The sequence below is a fragment of the Canis lupus genome, chromosome 31 (assembly GCF_011100685.1).
Source record: "Canis lupus familiaris isolate Mischka breed German Shepherd chromosome 31, alternate assembly UU_Cfam_GSD_1.0, whole genome shotgun sequence".
In the NCBI taxonomy this organism is placed as follows: Eukaryota; Metazoa; Chordata; class Mammalia; order Carnivora; family Canidae; genus Canis; species Canis lupus.
The window spans coordinates 37,559,162-37,576,031 of NC_049252.1; the positions used below are offsets into that span (position 1 = coordinate 37,559,162).

The 16,870-nt window shown below is 59.5% G+C and overlaps 1 protein-coding gene across 1 annotated transcript in view; it reads left to right on the plus strand.

Annotated features, from left to right (window-relative positions):
• The first annotated feature begins 12,054 nt into the window (after window positions 1–12,054).
• The window catches only part of PDXK (pyridoxal kinase), a 28,369-nt gene continuing 23,553 nt past the window's right edge, over window positions 12,055–16,870 (plus strand). Inside the window, 1 exon segment of the mRNA XM_038581601.1 lies at window positions 12,055–12,229. Within this exon segment, the coding sequence (XP_038437529.1) occupies window positions 12,143–12,229 (87 nt within the window). The 5' untranslated portion in view covers window positions 12,055–12,142.

Genomic DNA, 16,870 nt, shown 5'->3' on the forward strand with positions numbered 1-16,870 from the left:
CTTAGGCCCATTTGCCCCGGAGCCAGCAAGGGGCTGCCAGCCGCCGCTCCCGGGTGGGGGGTGCGGGAGCAGAGGTGTCCTGCTTCTCATGCTGGGGACCAGCGACGGGCTCCGTGGGTGGGCGGGCAGGAGGCGGGCACTGTGCCCTTGACCCTTACCTGCACGTGTTCCCACACAAACTTCCTCGGCTGTGGTGTGGATCCAGCACCGGTTCCCCAGAGGGCCAGCAACCCACAGAATAACAACTGGAATACCAGCGAGGCCTGTCCCCGCCACGCGCGGTCCTGCCTTCCCCCACGTCTCAGCACCACATGCACGTCCCTCCGTCCGCTTCTGACAGTGGGCAGTTGGGATTCGGGCTCTTGCTGCTGTAAAATGTAGCTCCGGGGTCAACCTGGGGCTTCCATTCTACACCTCGTGAACGTGAACTCCCAGAAGGAGCTCTAAGGGCCCCCTGGCCTGACTGTGCTGCTGCCCGGCTCTAGTTCTCCCTTCGCCCCGGTGGGGCGGCACAGGGCCTCTGCCCACACCCACCGTGCAGGCCTCGGGGAGCAAACCTGTTCCCGGGGGCTCGGGGTCAGGAGTCCCATCACTCAGCCACCACAGGCCGGCAACCACGCACATCAGGTTTGGTTTGGTTTGGTTTTCAAATATTTTATTTATTCATGAAACACCCAGAGGCAGAGGCAGAGGGAGAAGCAGGCTCCCTGCAGGGAGCCCAGTGCAGGACTCGATCCCAGGACCCCAGAGGTCATGCCCTGAGCCAAAGGCAGATGCTCCAACACTGAGCCTCTCAGGCATCCCAGGATCCTTTTATTCTTAAAAAAAAAAAAAATTAAAAATTAGGGCAGCCTGGGTGGCGCAGCAGTTTAGCGCCGCCTTCAGCCCGGGGTGTGATCCTGGAGACCCGGGATCGAGTCCCATGTCAGTCTCCCCGCAGGGAGCCTGCTTCTCCCTCTGCCTGTGTCTCTGCCTCTCTCTCTCCCTCTCTCCCTCTCCTCTCTCTTTCTCCGTGTCTCTATGAATAAAATCCTTTTTAAAAAAATTAAAAATTATACATTTACATCAAAATGTTGACAGTGGGTCCTAGAATCACACCGATTTTTATTTATGAACTTGACTTCTTTCTTAAATTCACAGATCTTACTCCTTAGGACAGTCTTGAGCCTACAGAGCCCCCGAGCAGGTAGTGCAGCGCGCCCACATAGCTTCCCCGCGTGTTGACGACACCTCCCCCGAGGGAGCTACACTGGTCACAACCAAGGAACGGGCGCTGTTTCATCATCGTTAACTGGCGTGCCCCGCCTGCAGCAGGCTGACTCTTGGCGGTGTGCGTTCCCCGGGTTCGGACAGATGGGTGATGACCGGCACCCACCCCCACAGGCTCCTGTAGTTTCGCTCCCTAAACACCCTCGGCGCTCTGCCCCCGGAACCCGGCAACACTAGCTTTTTGTTTGATTGCGTTGCTCGCATAACCCTTTCCAGAACGTCGCATCGACGGAATCCTGCGGCATGCAGCCCCTTCAGATTGGCTTCTCTCACCTCGCGATAGGCATTTACGCTGCCTCCGGGTTTTTTTTTTTTTTAACTTTTTTTTCTTTTTAAGATTTTATTTATTTATTCATGAGAGACACAGAAAGAGAGAAAGGGGAGACAGAGACACAGGCAGAGGGAGAAGCAGGCTCCGTGCAGGGAGCCCGACGTGGGACTCGATCCCAGGTCTCCAGGATCACACCCTGGGCTGAAGGCGGCGCTAAACTGCTGCGCCACCCGGGCTGCCCTGCCTCCGTGTGTTTTGATGGCTCATTTATTTCATTGCTTGATAGTCCCCCATTGTCTGGCTGCTGGAGGTCGCCTGCTGGAGGACGTCTCGCTTGCTGCCCTTTGGGGGCAATTATGAACAAAGCTGCAATAACCATCCGTAGGCAGGGGTTTTGTGTGGTCACGGGTTTGCAGCTCATTGGGCGAATACCAAGGAGCGTGATTGCTGGATCCTATGGTACGGCTGTGCTCGGCTGCCGAACAGCGCCAGACCGCTCCCGAGGCGCCTGCGCCGCTCTGCGTCCCCACCAGCAGTGAAGGGGAGCTCCTGTCGCTGCACCTCCTCGCCAGCACGTGATGCTGCCAGTGCCCTGGACTTGAGCAGCAGGTGTGTAGTGACATCTCGTTGCTGTTTTAATTTGCATTTCCCTGCCAACATTCGCTGCTGAGAACTTCTCATGGGCTCATCTGTTATCGGCACATCCTGTTTGGTGACGTGTCTGTTCAGAGTTTTTGCCCTTTATTGCGCCTTTTTTTTTTTAAAGAAGTATAGTTGATACAGGATGTTATATTAGTTGCAGGTGCACAGCATAGTGATCTAACGATCCTGTGTAATATGCAGTGTTCACCGCGAGAAGTGTGGTTAGCACCTGTCGGCACACAACGCTAGTACCGTATTATTACTGACTGTGTTCATTTATTGAAAACTGGGAGTTTGGGCTTCTGCATCCCCCTCTCCTGGCAACTCTCTGTGTGATCACTGTATTTATGAGTCTGTTTCTGGTTTGTTTGTGCATTTGTTTTGCTTTGTGGGATTCCACGTAGAAGTGGAATAATACAGTACTTGTCTTTGACTGACTTATTTCACTTTACTCTCTAGGTGCGTCCATGTCATTGCAAATAGCAAGATCTCATTTGTTCTGGGGTGTGTGTTTTCTTATTATTGACTTTTTTTTTAATTTTAAGAAATTCGTTTATTTGATATATATAGAGAGAGCACAAGCAGGGGGAAAGGGGAGCAGGAAGGGGAGAAGCAGATTCCCTGCTGAACAGGGAGCCCGATGTGGGGCTCGATCCCAGGACCCCGAGATCATGACCTCAGCCGAAGGCAGATGCTTAGCCAACTGAGTCCCCCAGGGGCCCCCTTATTATTGACTTTAAAGAATTCCCGGTATATGTTGGACACAAGTGCTTTATCAGCATTTTACAACAGAGATTTACAGATTCTCTGTGATGCTGGGACACATGCAGTGACACTCAGACCTCTGACAGAGCCGCACAGAGGCTGAGCTGGGAACATCCGTAAACTGGACACCACCAAGGAAGGATTCAGTGAACTTAAAGATATGTCAATAGAAACTTCCCAACTGAAGGGAGAAGAAGTGTGTGGGAAATATCAGAAAGGGAGACAGAACATAAAGACTCCTAACTCTGGGAAACGAACTAGGGGTGGTGGAAGGGGAGGAGGGCGGGGGGTGGGGGTGACTGGGTGACGGGCACTGAGGGGGGCACCTGACGGGATGAGCACTGGGTGTTATTCTGTATGTTGGCAAATGAACACCATAAAAAATAAATTTATTATAAAAATAAATAAACAAAAAAAAAAAAAGAAGCTTCCCAACTGAAATGCAAAGAGGAAAAAAAGTGAAAAAAAAAAAAAATGAATGGAAGACCCAAAAACTACAGGAGAATTACAAAGGGTGTAGCACGCCCACGATGGGAGTCCCAGAGAAGAAGAAAGAGGAACAGGAGAAATATTTGAAGTCATGATAGTGGATAATTTCCCAAAATTAATGCCAGACATCAAACCACAGATCCAGGAAGCCAAGGAAACGCCAAATAGGATAAAATACGATAATCATCATCATCATCTACACATAGGCATATCACATCGAAACCGCAGAAAATCAGAGACAAAGAAAATCTTGAATGAGGCCAGAGGAAAGGCCAGCTTACCTGCAGGGAGCAAAGGTAACCAGGCAAGAGAGAAGACGGAAGTGAACCCCCACCTAGAGTTCGCTCCAGTGAAATCTCCCTCCAAATGGAAGGAGTCAAGACTTGTGGACAAAGCCAGATGGCACGTGTTGCCCGCAGACCAGCCCTGCAAGAAATGTTCAGAGAGCCCCCCCCCCAGGCCATGACACGCGAAGCCTGTCTCCCACTCCCCGAGACGGAAGCTGAGGGGCGCTGGTCAGGCGTCTGGTAGGGTGACCCCCACCAGGCCCGTGACGAGCTGGCTCTGGGCACATCAAACCGGTTGCCTCCCTTCCTGCTGCACCAAGCACGGGGGATCCGCTCTGGTCCCCACAGCTGGATCCAGGAAGGGCTCCCAGAGGTGAGCCCATGTGAGGGCCCCCACCCCACCAGTGTAACTCTTAACCTGGTCCACACTCAGCCCCCACTAGGTTGTCAACTACAGTTTATCTGGTGCCACAGTTAGCCCTTCTGGAAGCTTCCGCCCCCGGGGCGAGCCAGCCACAGCTGTGACCCTGTGGTCTCATCCCTCCAGACTTGAGGGTGGCGGTCTTCGTGGGCCCTCGGTGCCCTGCCAGGTCTAAGGAGAGTCGCAGACTGTCAGCCCGCTCACCTTCTCTCGTGAGGACCAAGTGATGGCGGCCGAGCTGAGGCTGGGGGTCCCGGCCTGGTCTGCGTCTGAGCGGTGAGGATACAGACCTGTGGATCCCTTCTGAGTCTAGACTTCCTCGAAGAATTCAGTTTTTTTTTCTTCCTTTTCCTTGCTTTGAATGTCCCCCTTTTTTTTTTTTTTAATTTTTAGAACAGTCTAATTGGGATATATTTATACACCCTAGGGTTCACCCGTTTAAAATGTACAGCTCTGTGGTTTTTAATATATTCACAGAATTACACGTCTATAACTGTGATGCAATTTTAGAACATTTTCCATATGCCACCCCCCTCAAGTCATGTGCTTGCTCTCTATTACTCCCTGTTCCCTCCCCACTCCCCCCACCACCCCTCACCACTCCCCTACTTCCCTTCTCCATGGATCTACCTATTTTGGACATTTCACATAAATGGACACCTACCCTCTGGGGACTTTTGTGACCTGCATCAGTGTTTTTTGGGGAAGAAAAAAATCATCTACCTGCCTCTTTTAGCCTGTGCTGGAGTTCAGGTCCTCACTGGCTGAGTGCACTTCTCAGTCTGATCCTCATCCAATGGTAACAGGCACCCAGGCTCCCTCTCCCCCTGCACCCCAGCTCCTGGCTCACCCCCCCACCCCTGGGCAGTGTCCAGCAGAGCCTGGGAGTCCTGGTCACAGACACGTCAGCCCCCAAGACACTTCTCAGTGCTTTTCTCTAGTGTTTGATCAAGTCTACTGTTAAGGAGCACTTGCCAGGGAGGGCACCCACACAGGATGTTGGCCCTGCCTCGGGTGCCATGGCATCCATCGTGTCCAGCCACCCCACAGGTCCACGGCATCCATTGTGTCCAGCCACCCCATAGGGTCGGACAGGAAAAGGCAGACACAGCAGAACAAGAAAGCAGAAAGGCTGAAGGGCCAGACTGGAATGCTAGAAATGGGAGGAAGCCACCAGAAGCCACTGGTGGATAGGGAGAAACAGGGAAGAAGACTCCGTGTGCCCTGATGGATGCAGCACCATGACAGCGTCCTATGTCCTCTCTCCACCCCGGCAGCCGCATCCTGGGGTTGGGGCAGAAGGTACAGGCACCAGCGACCTCCCTCTGGGGACTGGCTGCCCAAGGGGAGCAGACATTGTTTTGCACGGGCTGAGCACCAGGCCACCCTGACCCTGGGGACAGCAGGCTCAGACACGGTCGTCGGGGTGGGGCATCCAGGCCCTTCCCTGGCAGGAAGGCTCATCATCTGGACTGACCCAGAACACCCAGTCACACTCGTAGTTTTGTGTTGTTTTTTTTTTTTAAGATTTTATTTATGTATTCATAGACATAGAGAGAGAGAGGCAGAGACACAGGCAGAGGGAGAAGGCTCCACGCAGGGAGCCCGATGTGGGACTCGATTCCGGGTCTCCAGGATCACACCCCAGGCTGTAGGCGGCGCCAAACCACTGCACCACCGGGGCTGCCCTGTGTTTTGTTCTAAACCAGTGTCTTATCACCCCCCTAGCTTATCACTTGTGCTTATTTTGCTTGATGTGATAGAGAAGCTCTCAGAGTAGAGGGAATTTGCTTTCATCACATTTGATCTTATATCAAACTTGCCTGCCTTCTTTTTTTTAGATTTCATTTATTCATGAGAGACAGAGAGAGGCAGAGACACAGACAGAGGGAGAAGCAGGCTCCACACAGGGAGCCTGACGTGAGACTCGATCCCAGGACCCCGGGGTCACACCCTGAGCCAAAGGCAGATTCTCAACTACTGAGCCGCCCAGGCGTCCTCTGCACTCACCGCTTCTTCCGTTCCAGCAGGGGAGGATCTCCGTTGCTCCTGGACCTCATCGAGCAGAGCCTTCTGCAGCAGCTGCCTTTTGGAGTGGTCAGACGTGGGGTTTCCCCTTCCCCTTCGGCCCAGGGCGTGACCCCGGGGTCCTGGGATCGGGTCCCCCATCGGGCTCCCTGCATGGGGCCTACTTCTCCCTCTGCCTGTATCTCTGCCTCTCTCTGTGTCTCTCATGAATAAATAAATAAAATCTTTAAAAAAAAATTAAAAAGGCAGCAGCAGTGCGTGCCGAGAGCAGACCCGGACAGGCCGGAGGCCTAACCCCACCACGCACCCACACGCTCCCTTCGCCCTGGGATGGTTCACTTACGACGTCCTATCCTGCCTCATTTGTTGTGCAGCCGGTCTCCTGCTTCGCTTCGTGGGACGTGCAAGAAGCCAAGTTCCGCACGTGGTGAAGTGTCCCTGAGTTTGGAATCCTGGACCTGCTTCATCGTCACGTGCACCTTGCTTGAGGACCGAATAAAGCCAGGGCAGCCACACCTCGCGCGCTGGTGACGTCTCCGCCGGGGGGCGGTGGGGTCTGCCGGCAGTGCAGGACACCGAAGAAAGGCGCGGTCCCCAAGGATGTCCACCGTGATTATCCGAGCTCAGGCCGCGACAAGATCCCACAGGCCGGGCGCTCACACGGCAGGTGCGCCCTCTCACAGTTCCGGCCCCTGGGAGGCCAACCTTGCACGGGGACCCGCACCCATTCTACCCAGTCGAGCTCTCTTCCCCACCTGTGGGTGCCTTCCCACCCACCGCGGGCCCTCGCCTGTCCTCAGGCCTGCACGCAGACACAGCCAGCTCTCTGCTGTTTCCTCTTCTAAGGACCCAGACCCATCAAATCAGTCTCTGCTCCATACGACCCCAATTAATCTTCATCACCCCCCAAAGGCCCATCTCCAAAAACCATCACTTGGGGGGGTGGGGCTTCCACACACGAATTCTGGGGGATACCAGCATGTCGTGACAGTGGTCGAGCGTCTGGAGCCCCCCATCCCTTGTTGCTGACCTCAGGCCCAGCACCCCGGCCGGGAGGAGCCTGGGGACAGTGGCGACTTTTTCTGGGACTATGATTAGTCTTCAAGGTCTGCTGGTAGGACAGCACACAGACGCTGGGAAAGCCTCGGAGAACCTGGGACGGGAGATACGAGCTGAGCCCAGCCAGCTTGTCCTTCCGTGGCCGCCAGCATCTTCAGGACCCATGCCGGTGGCCCTGGACCAGCAGAGGGCAGGCTTGGTGGCCACGGGGTGGTGTCCCAGGGGGAAGCTGGAACCCTGGCCCACGTACCAGGGCGGCCCCAGAAAGAGCCACAGACCAGGAGGCTTCACCAGCAGAAAAGGATTCTCTCCCAGCTCTGGAGGCCAGAGGCCCTAAGGTCAGGAGCGAACAGGGCTGCTTCCTCTCGAGGGCGTGGAGGAGCGTGTGTCCACGCCCTGGCCTTGGCTTAGATGCCCGTCAGCTCCCCGTGTCTGCCTGGGTCTCCCCATGCCACGTCTTGTCTTCCCCTCTTCGTAAGGACACCAGTCATGCTGGACTTGGGGTGACCCTAACGATTTCACTGTAACATGATTACATTTGCAGAAAGCCCTATTTTTTTTTTAAGATTTTATTTATTTATTCATGAGAGACACACAGAGAGAGAGAGAGGCAGAGACACAGGCAGAGGGAGAAGCAGGCTCCATGCAGGGAACCGGACATGGGACTCGATCTCAGGTCTCCAGGATCACACCCTGGGCTGCAGGTGGTGCTAAACTGCTGAGCCGCCGGGAAAGCCCTAGTTCTAAACAAGGCCACACCGCCACGTCTGGGAGGTGGGGGTGGGGGTGGGGATGATGACATGTGAGTTGGGGGGTCACAGCGAACCCGTAACAGGCAGCAAGGATGTCAAGTTCACCTCCAGTGGGAGGTGACACCGTTCTGGGGCTGGGATCCGCCAGCCTTTTCCCAGGTCAGGTCACAGCGCCCCTGTGGCATGGGGGCGGGAGGGTGAGGCATGAGGGTGGGCACAGGCCCAAGTAGGGTTCCAGCTGCAGAGTTGGTATAACCACCAGGGCGCAGAGGTGCAGGAGCCCCTGGCCCCAGGGGGACCCAATCAGACCGGGCTCGGCCACATGTCGCTGACAAAACCCAAAGGCAGAGACACGAGTGGCCGTGAAAGAAGAAAGGGATTTATTTCAGGGAGGCCAACGCTGGGAAGACAGCGGACAGGTGTCCCAAGGCCTGTCTCCGGAGTCCTGGAAAGACTCCCAGGTTTATGGCAGGAAAAGTGGGGCAAAGTCAGCACGTGCAGGCGGGCCTCGAAGGTGAGGTGCAGCGGTGTCTTGGGGTCGGTCCCGCGGGGTCTCGCCCGCAGTCCTTACTGCCTGAGGCGGTAGTTTGGGTTCCCGTCACGGGGTGCTTTGCCTGAGTTAAGGCTTGAGCTGGAGGGAAGGTAAAGGGTTAGAAAGTCCAGCTCGAGGTCAGAATGAGGTCATTCCGGAATGTTGGTGGAGTCGGGAGCCGACAGCCAAGAAAGAATTTTTGAGATGTCTGGTGCAAAAAAGGTGGTTTTATGAAAGCCGGGGGTCAGGACCTGTGGGGACAGCGAGCTGCCCCGGGGCCAGGAGGGCTGCTGGTCCTCTACTTGGGAGCTGGGGGAGGAGACGGGGAGGGAGGCGGCCAGGAGGTCTCTGAGGACGCTCGGGCTGCTGGAGGCCCTGCCACTGTCACGCGGGGCTTGTCTCCGTCTAGGAAGTCTCTAGGGTTAGGACACCTGGGAGTTTCCTGGGGGAGTGGTGCACTCTGCCCACCGCAGGCATCCCCCCCCCCCCACAGGCCGTGGGTTATAAGGACATTTTACTTTATTTGCATTCCCTTCCACCTTTGTTTCCCACATGCTATGAGGGGACAGTAACCCTGGGGCTCCTGGGGCTCCGGGAAGTTGAGTCTCTGTGTTTCTGGAAGGGAGGTTATGGAGTAAGAAGGCCTGTAAGTCACGAAGATGTTGGTGCACTAGTGGACGCTCGTGTCCTGCAGGGCCGTGGGCTCCATCCGTTCGCCATGTGTTTTCCCTCCCCGTAGTTTGGGGGCAGCCAGAAGGGCCTGAGGACTGCCACACGCACCCCATCTGGGAGCGGGGAGAGGGCTGCGGGCTGTGGGCTGTGGGCTTGCGCTTGGCCCTCAGCTTGCTTTCTGCTCCCTCATCAAGAATGGAGGGGGTTGGGATCCCTGGGTGGCGCAGCGGTTTGGCGCCTGCCTTTGGCCCAGGGCGCGATCCTGGAGACCCGGGATCAAGTCCCACATCGGGCTCCCAGTGCATGGAGCCTGCCTCTCCCTCTGCCTGTGTCTCTGCCTCTCTCTCTTTCTCTCTGTGTGACTATCATAAATAAATAAAAATTTAAAAAAAAAAAAAAAGAATGGAGGGGGTTGACGTTGTTCAAAGGTCTTAGGCGCTGGGCTCTCCCGGTCAGCAGGGCAGAGGTGCCCACCCAAGCTGCTGGCCGACCACAAGACCCGAGGGCCTCCCATTTCATTAAAGAAAACCGTTTTTAGCACCCTTTACACAATGAGCCTCTGCGATCAGAGGCCGCGGCCAGACTACCTCTGGGTGTGCCCTCTCGATCTGGGCATTTCAAATGCCACCGGGGTTTAGGTGAAAATGTGCTTACATAGCTTACACGTAATCGCATCCAAGTGGAAAGCTTTTCAAAAAAAATTACTAATCTCTGGCATATGGTCTCCAAAATCGGGCTCAGCTTCCAAGGCTCCAAGTCCTTCCCGGACATACTTTGCCCCCAGCAGCTCAGAGGGGCTCCCAAGAGCTCTCTTAGAAAGCAAGCTCAGAGCAGGAGAGAATTCTCGGTTCTTTCTGGGTGAACTGCCTCTGGGAACCTCCTGGACTCGCCCCCGCACACCCCTTGCCTCTCCAGCCACGCTCCCCACAGGGGACCCTGCAGTCAGCTGCCTCCTCCTAATCAGCGAAGAGCGACCCTGCAGGGCATCTGCTCCGCACTGGGGACAGTGTCCTCTCCCAGGAAGGGCAGGCCTGCCTCAGGACACGGGAGGTGGTGCGAGGGGTCCTAGGGGGCCCCGCATCCATCCCCCACCCCCCGACACAGCGGTGAGGCACCACCTGTCGCCTGGCCGGCCAGGACTGTGAGAATCTTTTCAATGGACTTGTGGTTTCTGAAGGTCTTTACTATCCAAGTCATCGGGAAAGAGGTTCGTTCGTGGCTGATAATTAGCAGCATAACAGTGCTCATAAAATCCCAAATTCACTCACCTGCCCAACCTGAGTGGCCCCAGAAGCACCTGCTGAAGTGAAAGAGCACCCCGGGGCCAGGTTCAGTGAAGTGGGACAGGGCTGGGCCTTGGGTGGCCCACCAGCTTCTCCAGGTGACTCTCCTGGGACTAGTTTGGGAAGCAGGGACACGGGGAGTGAGGAGCCTAGATTTCCAAAGCCCAGGAAATTCACCAAAATGTCGTACCCAGGGAGATGACCTCTGCCTCCGTCAAGGAAGAGGGTACCAGAGCCTGAGACCCCTCAAGGCCGGTTAGCCTCTCCCCCAACCCTTTACTCTTCTGGATTTACCTGTGGCTCACGGTGTCAGGGGTGGGGATGAAGAAGGGGGAGGGTGCTCATGAGGTTTGTGCAGGAAAGCAGGGCTCAGTAGGTGAGAGATCAAGGTGGGGAGGGGTGACATGAGCTGCAGAGGGATCATCAGGCCCTCCTAAGAGCCAAGGGCTGCTGACCTCAGAGGAGGACAGAGAAAAGGCAGTGAGGCCAGCGGCTACCCTGCTGGGCCCTGCCGTCTGCACGGCTCTCACCAGCACCTGTCCCTGACTCTGTAACCTGTGACTTCTCCTCTCTTGTCACGTGACACTGGATGACCCTCCACTGCTTGGGGTGTTGAGGATTTTATTTTATATTTATTTATGATAGAGACAGAGAGAGGCAGAGACACAGGCAGAGGGAGAAGCAGGCCCCATGCACCGGGAGCCCGACGTGGGATTCGATCCCGGGTCTCCAGGATCACACCCTGGGCCAAAGGCAGGCGCGAAACCTGCTGCGCCACCCAGGGATCCCGTGTTGAGGATTTTAAATGTTAACAGGTGAAATGGGCTTGGCACATGGTAAGGGCTCCATAGACCTTAGGCCTTACTAGCTACTGTTAGGATTAATTAGGATCTAGTTCCTCCTGAAAACCTGGACGGCTGAGGTGCAGACCCCCCCACCCAGCAGGAAGCCCACGCAGCACTGGATCCCAGGACCCCCGGAGCATGATGCATACTCAACCCAGGGAGCCCCCCAGGCGCCCCGCTGCAGAGGTTTAAACACAAGCCGCCTTGGGTGGCCACAGGGACCCAAGTCACCCAGTCCCGAAGTCGGAAGCCCCCCAGGGAATGGCTGGGCCCAGTGGAGGTGAAGCCCCAGGTAGTGACTCCAGGGCGGGGGGGGGGGCTCTGAAGGTGGAGATGGGGGGTGCAGGGGCGGGGAGCACACAGCCGGCCCGGGGCGCCCCGCGGCAGGCAGGAGGGTGGGCCACGTGTCCGGGAGGCGCGGGCGGGGGCGGGGGGGGCACCTCGAGGTCCCCAAGGGTCTCGGGGCGGCGCGGGTCTCAGCGGCCGGAGCCCCCTAGACGGGCGGGCGCAGGGCCAGGGATTCCCGGCGCCGCCGACGGAGCGGCCCCGACCACCCCGGGCGCCCGCGCTCGGGGTCACAGGCCGCGGACCCCCCCCCCGCCCGGAGCGCAGCGCGGCTGCAGCCCGGTCCCGGGGGGCGGGGCTCCGCGAGGCCCCGCCCCCGCCCGCCTGGCCCCGCCCACGCCGCCCGGCCCCGCCCCCGCCCCGCCCCGCGGGCCCGGCCGCGCTGAGGTCACCGGGAGCCGAGCGCCTGCGCCGAGCGGGGCCGAGCGGAGCCGAGCGGAGCCCAGGGAGCGGCGCGCACGCGGACGCCCGGCCGGCCCGGCATGGAGGCGGAGTGCCGGGTGCTCTCCATCCAGAGCCACGTCGTCCGCGGCTACGTGGGCAACCGGGCGGCCACGTTCCCGCTGCAGGTACGCGCCGCCCCGGCCCGGCTTACGTAACCGGCCGGGGGTCCCCGTGACCTTGGCGGGGCCGCGGCGGGGGCGGGGGCGGGGGCGGCGGGGCCGGGCGTGCCCCCCCCCCCCCGGGAGCTGTGGCGCACTCGCTGCCCGTGCGGGCCCGGGGCTCCCCGGGGTTCCCGGGGCTCCCGGGGGCGGTGCCCTCCCCCGACCCCGCCCCGGGCCTGCCCCGGCCCTACCCCGGCCCTGCCCCGGGGGCGCCGGCGGAGGGCGGGGAGGCAGGTGTTTGCAGCGCGCACCTGCGGGGGGCGGGGGGCGGGGGGCGGGGGGCAGGTGCGCTCCCGCAGCCCGGGCGGGCCCCGCCTTGCCGAGGACTCTCCGGGGAGGTGGTCGCCGGGTGGGGGGGGGCGGACGAGGCCTCCCTGCGGGTGTCCAGTGGGGCCCCGACCCTCTGGCTTTGGAAGCTGCTCGTCGCTCGCGTCGCAGCCTGTACTCAATGGCGGGCTTCCCTCCGCCTCTCCCGCCTGCCCTTGATGGGTCCCACGGGCCAGGCACCCAGGCTTCCTCTTGCAGCCCCAAGGTTGTGGCTGGGCGGCCCTTGGAGGGGCAGGAGGAGGCCTGGATGCGGTGGAGTTTCGTGCCAGGCCAGAGGCAACACCAGGGTGATGGGCACCTCCTTGCCTTGTCCGCCGGCAGGGGTGCTGGGTGCTCGGGACAAGGTCGGCTCCCCTGGACCGCCCACCGTGGCCTGTTGTCCCTGAGCTGCTCTCCCTGCTAGAAGCAGGTGATGCGCGCCCCTAGCTTCTTGGGGGTAGGGGGAGCTCTGCCGCCTGCAGGGATTGCGTGGGCAGGGTCACTGGGTGGTGCTGTGCTTGGGGAGAAGGGTGCAGGGTCTCTAAGGCAGGGGCCCTGGAGAACAGCCCCAGGAGGGTGCGGGCAGCCCTCGCCCCTCTTGGCCAGGGAACCTCGGGAGCTGCCCTTGGTAGAGGTGTGCAGGCACCTGCTGGCTTCCCTGCGTCCGGTGCCCAGTCCCTCCTCCCTGTCCTCTGCGCACACTCCCTTCTCACCCCCTGCACCAGGCAGATGTCCCCCTCCTCGGCTGGCCTGGGTCCCCCAGTGATGCCCCTCGTTCCTTCCGGGCACGTGCTCTCGGCTTCCACACCAGTTACCCTGGGGAGGGGCTCCTCCGGGCGGCCCACCTGGGGAAGAGTCCTGCTAAGGTCGGAGCTGCGGTTCTTACCTGTGCCCAGCATCCTCGCCTGCGTGCTGGGGCTGTGGGACCTAGGCTGGGGGGCAGGTGGTGTATGGTCATGTCATCTGCCACCTGTCATAGGGGGCGGACGGGCATCTCAGCACTTCCTCCCGGGGTTGTGGGGCCCAGGAGGAGCGTGGCAGGGTGTCTCTGAAAGCAGGGGCCATTTGTTCGGTTCGTGAACCTGAGGGGGCCATCTTCCACATGGAGCTCAGTTGCTTCACCTGTAAAATGGGCACGATGGCTGCTCCTAGGGAGATGGGGTATGTGGACATCTCTTGGAGGTGCCAGCTGCTGAACGAGGTGTGCCAGCAGTGCCCAGGGTGCCGTGCTCACCTCTCACCGCACAGGAGGACCAGACGGCTGGGAGGGCTGGGTGGCACATAGGTGTGTCTGGAGCATCTCATTGTGGCTGGGACCCCTGCCCCGAGGGGATGTGAGTTGGGTCTTCAGTTGCTTCCCCGCGTGTGTGTTTTGCCCTCATTACCTCCCCATCCTCCTAATTACCCAAACAGGATACAGTGTTAGGGGATGGAGCTGGCTGGCGAGGGGAGAAACCAGGGGTGCTGGTCCTCTAAACAAGCTGGACCCCAGACGCAGCAGTGTCGCCGTGTTGGGCGGCTGTGACAAAGCACCGCAGACCGAGCAGCTCATACTCGCCGAGTTTATTCTCTCAGTTTTGGAGGCTGGAAGCCCAAGAAGAAGGTGCCAGCACGGCTGCGTCCCCCTGAGACGGCTCCGTGTGCCCTGGGGAGGTGTCTTCACCTGCTTCCTCTGTGCGTGACTGTGACCCCATCTGGGGGCCAGGGTCTCCACAAAGGAATTTGGGGAACACAGTTCAGCCCCTAACAGGAATCATTTCCAGAAATTTCTTCAGCTCACTGGACACAGTGCTTCCTTGAGCAGAGTCCAGATTTCTTATCAGTCCACAAACACTCGTTTTGGCCCCCGGTTGCTTAGCTCTGGGAGGATCAAACAGCTCCGCAGGGTGCCCTGCAGGGTGCACCACAGTCCGGGCTGGCATTTTGCCCCCGGCCCCCACCACCTGCATACCACTGGAGCAGACGGGGAGAGGGTGGGGATGGCCCACCCACTGGCCGTGGACCAGCCTGAGCACAGGCTGGGCTGGGCCGGATGGAGCCGGAGCAGGCTGGGGCCTCGCACTTGCAGATTCCAGCAGGGGCTCCGAGGGGAAGCGTCATGTGTCATGGGGGGGTTGGTCCTTCTCAAGTGGGCTGGCACCTACTGTATGGCTGGGCTAGGGCGCACTGGGGCACACAACTGGGCACGGGAAGGGAACACAGGAGGGCAGCCCGAGGGGGGACTGGCCCGCTGTCCCTTGTCTTGGGGTCTGGCTCTGGGACCGGCCGTGGCCTGCCGAGCCTTCCCAAGCCTCATGTGCAAAGTGAGACGGGTCCTCGGGGCAGTTGGGGCGCTGGCTCCCGTCAGGGGTATCGCACACAGGCCGGAGACTGGCTGCGGGGCAGTGGCGGTGCCGGGTCCCCACCACACACGCCTGCAGGCTCAGGCCGGCAGCCCGTGGACGGCGCCCTCCCTGCGCAGAGAAAAATGTGCAAAAGAGAAAGGACCAGAACCTTGACCCTGCCTCTGGATTGGCTTCCAGGCCCGAGTCCAAAGTATACTTTCATGAGCAGAGATGGGAGGGAGAGCCCCCGGCAGGGTGATCCCACGTGCGTGGCCCCCGCGGTCCTGGGGGAACTGGCGGTGAATCGGAGGCGCCTCCCTGGACGGGCCTGGCCTCCCCGTGGCTCTGGCCTCCCTTTCCGGGGGCAGGAAAGGGCAGGGAAGGACGAGGTGGGGTGAGCTCAGGTGCAGCCGGCCGCCTGCTGCCTCCCGCCAGACACTGGTGTCGAAGTTGGAAACCTAGACTCCTCCGGGGCGGGGTACGGTCCCTGCGAGCCCCGCGGTGCACGTCTGCACAATGGCTCAGCGGCACCTCCTTGCGGGGGGCGAGATCCCAGGATCTCCCAGGCCCCCCCCCCCCACCTGCTTCTGTGCTGTTTCTGTGAAGGCTCAGCAGGCCCTGGAGGCCCCGGGTGGTGTGAGGGTCCTGGGGCCGCCACGCTCCTACATTGCAGATGGGACGCGGGGGTTAAAACCACAGATTGTTGCGCCGCGCTGGGGCCTGGAAGTGAAGTCGGGGTGTTGGCGGGGCCGCTCGCCCTCCAAGGGCTCCAGGGGAGGAAGACAATGTGACCTCTGTGTGGGGGAGGGGGCTCACTGGGGAGTCCCAGTGGAGGGGCGCAGCCTCTAAGGGTCACCTCCAGGAGCCCTGAGGATCTGACTTGGGCCTTCGCTCAAAACTCATTGAAACCCCACGTCACCGCCAGGACGGGAAGACAAGACCCCGGGAGTCCTGGGAGCTCGTGCAGGGCCTGCCGCAGAAGCCAGCCTCGCCCTGACTGCGGCCCCAGGACGTCTCTGGTGGCCGGTGGACACCTGGCTTTTGGACGGGGGCCTGTTGCCCACGCACCACGGCCCAGGCCTCCCTCAGGACGGGCTGGCAGCAGCGGGCAGTGGGGAGAGGCCCCTACCTGGCCAGTGACGTTGGCTCCATCAGCCGGGCAGAGGGATGGCAGGGCCACCGCCGCTGTGGACCCGCGCCAGGCCACACAGCTGCAGGGACCTGGGCACAGCAGGGTCTCCCAGAGACGCGGGACTATGGGATGGGGGGACATCCTCTATTTCCAGCCTTTCACCTTCCAGAGCCCCCGGAGCCTCAGGCAGCCTTCCTCAGCGGAAGATCTTTACATCTTTCCCTGAGCCCCCCAGGGTAGACGAGGCCTTCTGCAGCAGAAGTGTGTTTGGAAAATACCAGAAGCACGTCACCCGGCCCTTTAAAAGACACGGTTTTTGCCTTAACGGTTTTCCTGGTGATGCGTGTTGGCAAACAGCACGAGGGCCGCGTCCAAAAGTGCACATCCCTCCTGCCCCATGTGGTCATTCACATCCTTGGGGGTGGCGTGTTGGGTTTGGAACGCATCTTCTGGAACGTTCCCTCGTGCTCCGGGCCATGTAGCTCTCTGCTTGCTTCATTCCCTGCCCCTTGTGATGATTCCCGGTTCCCTGGCCTCTGGAAGTCCCCGGTCGGATCCGGAATGTTCCAGTCCTGTGACGTAGGTGTTATTTTTGCTGTGTCTCCAAGAAGGCCCAGAGTTGCTCAGTTTCTTCATTTCCTAACTCTTTATTGGATCGGGACGGAGGTTTCTGTTCTCCTTGCTCGTCGTGGGGAAAGCAAGAGCTCAGCCAGCCCCCTTTTCTGATCTTTTCTCAGTGTGTCCGCGCGCGAGTGTGTGAGGAGCACGTGGGCGTGTGTGTTGTGTGTGTCGCCCTGCTCCCGGTGGTGCCGACTCCTCGGTGAGCGCTCCTCTCTGGGGCCC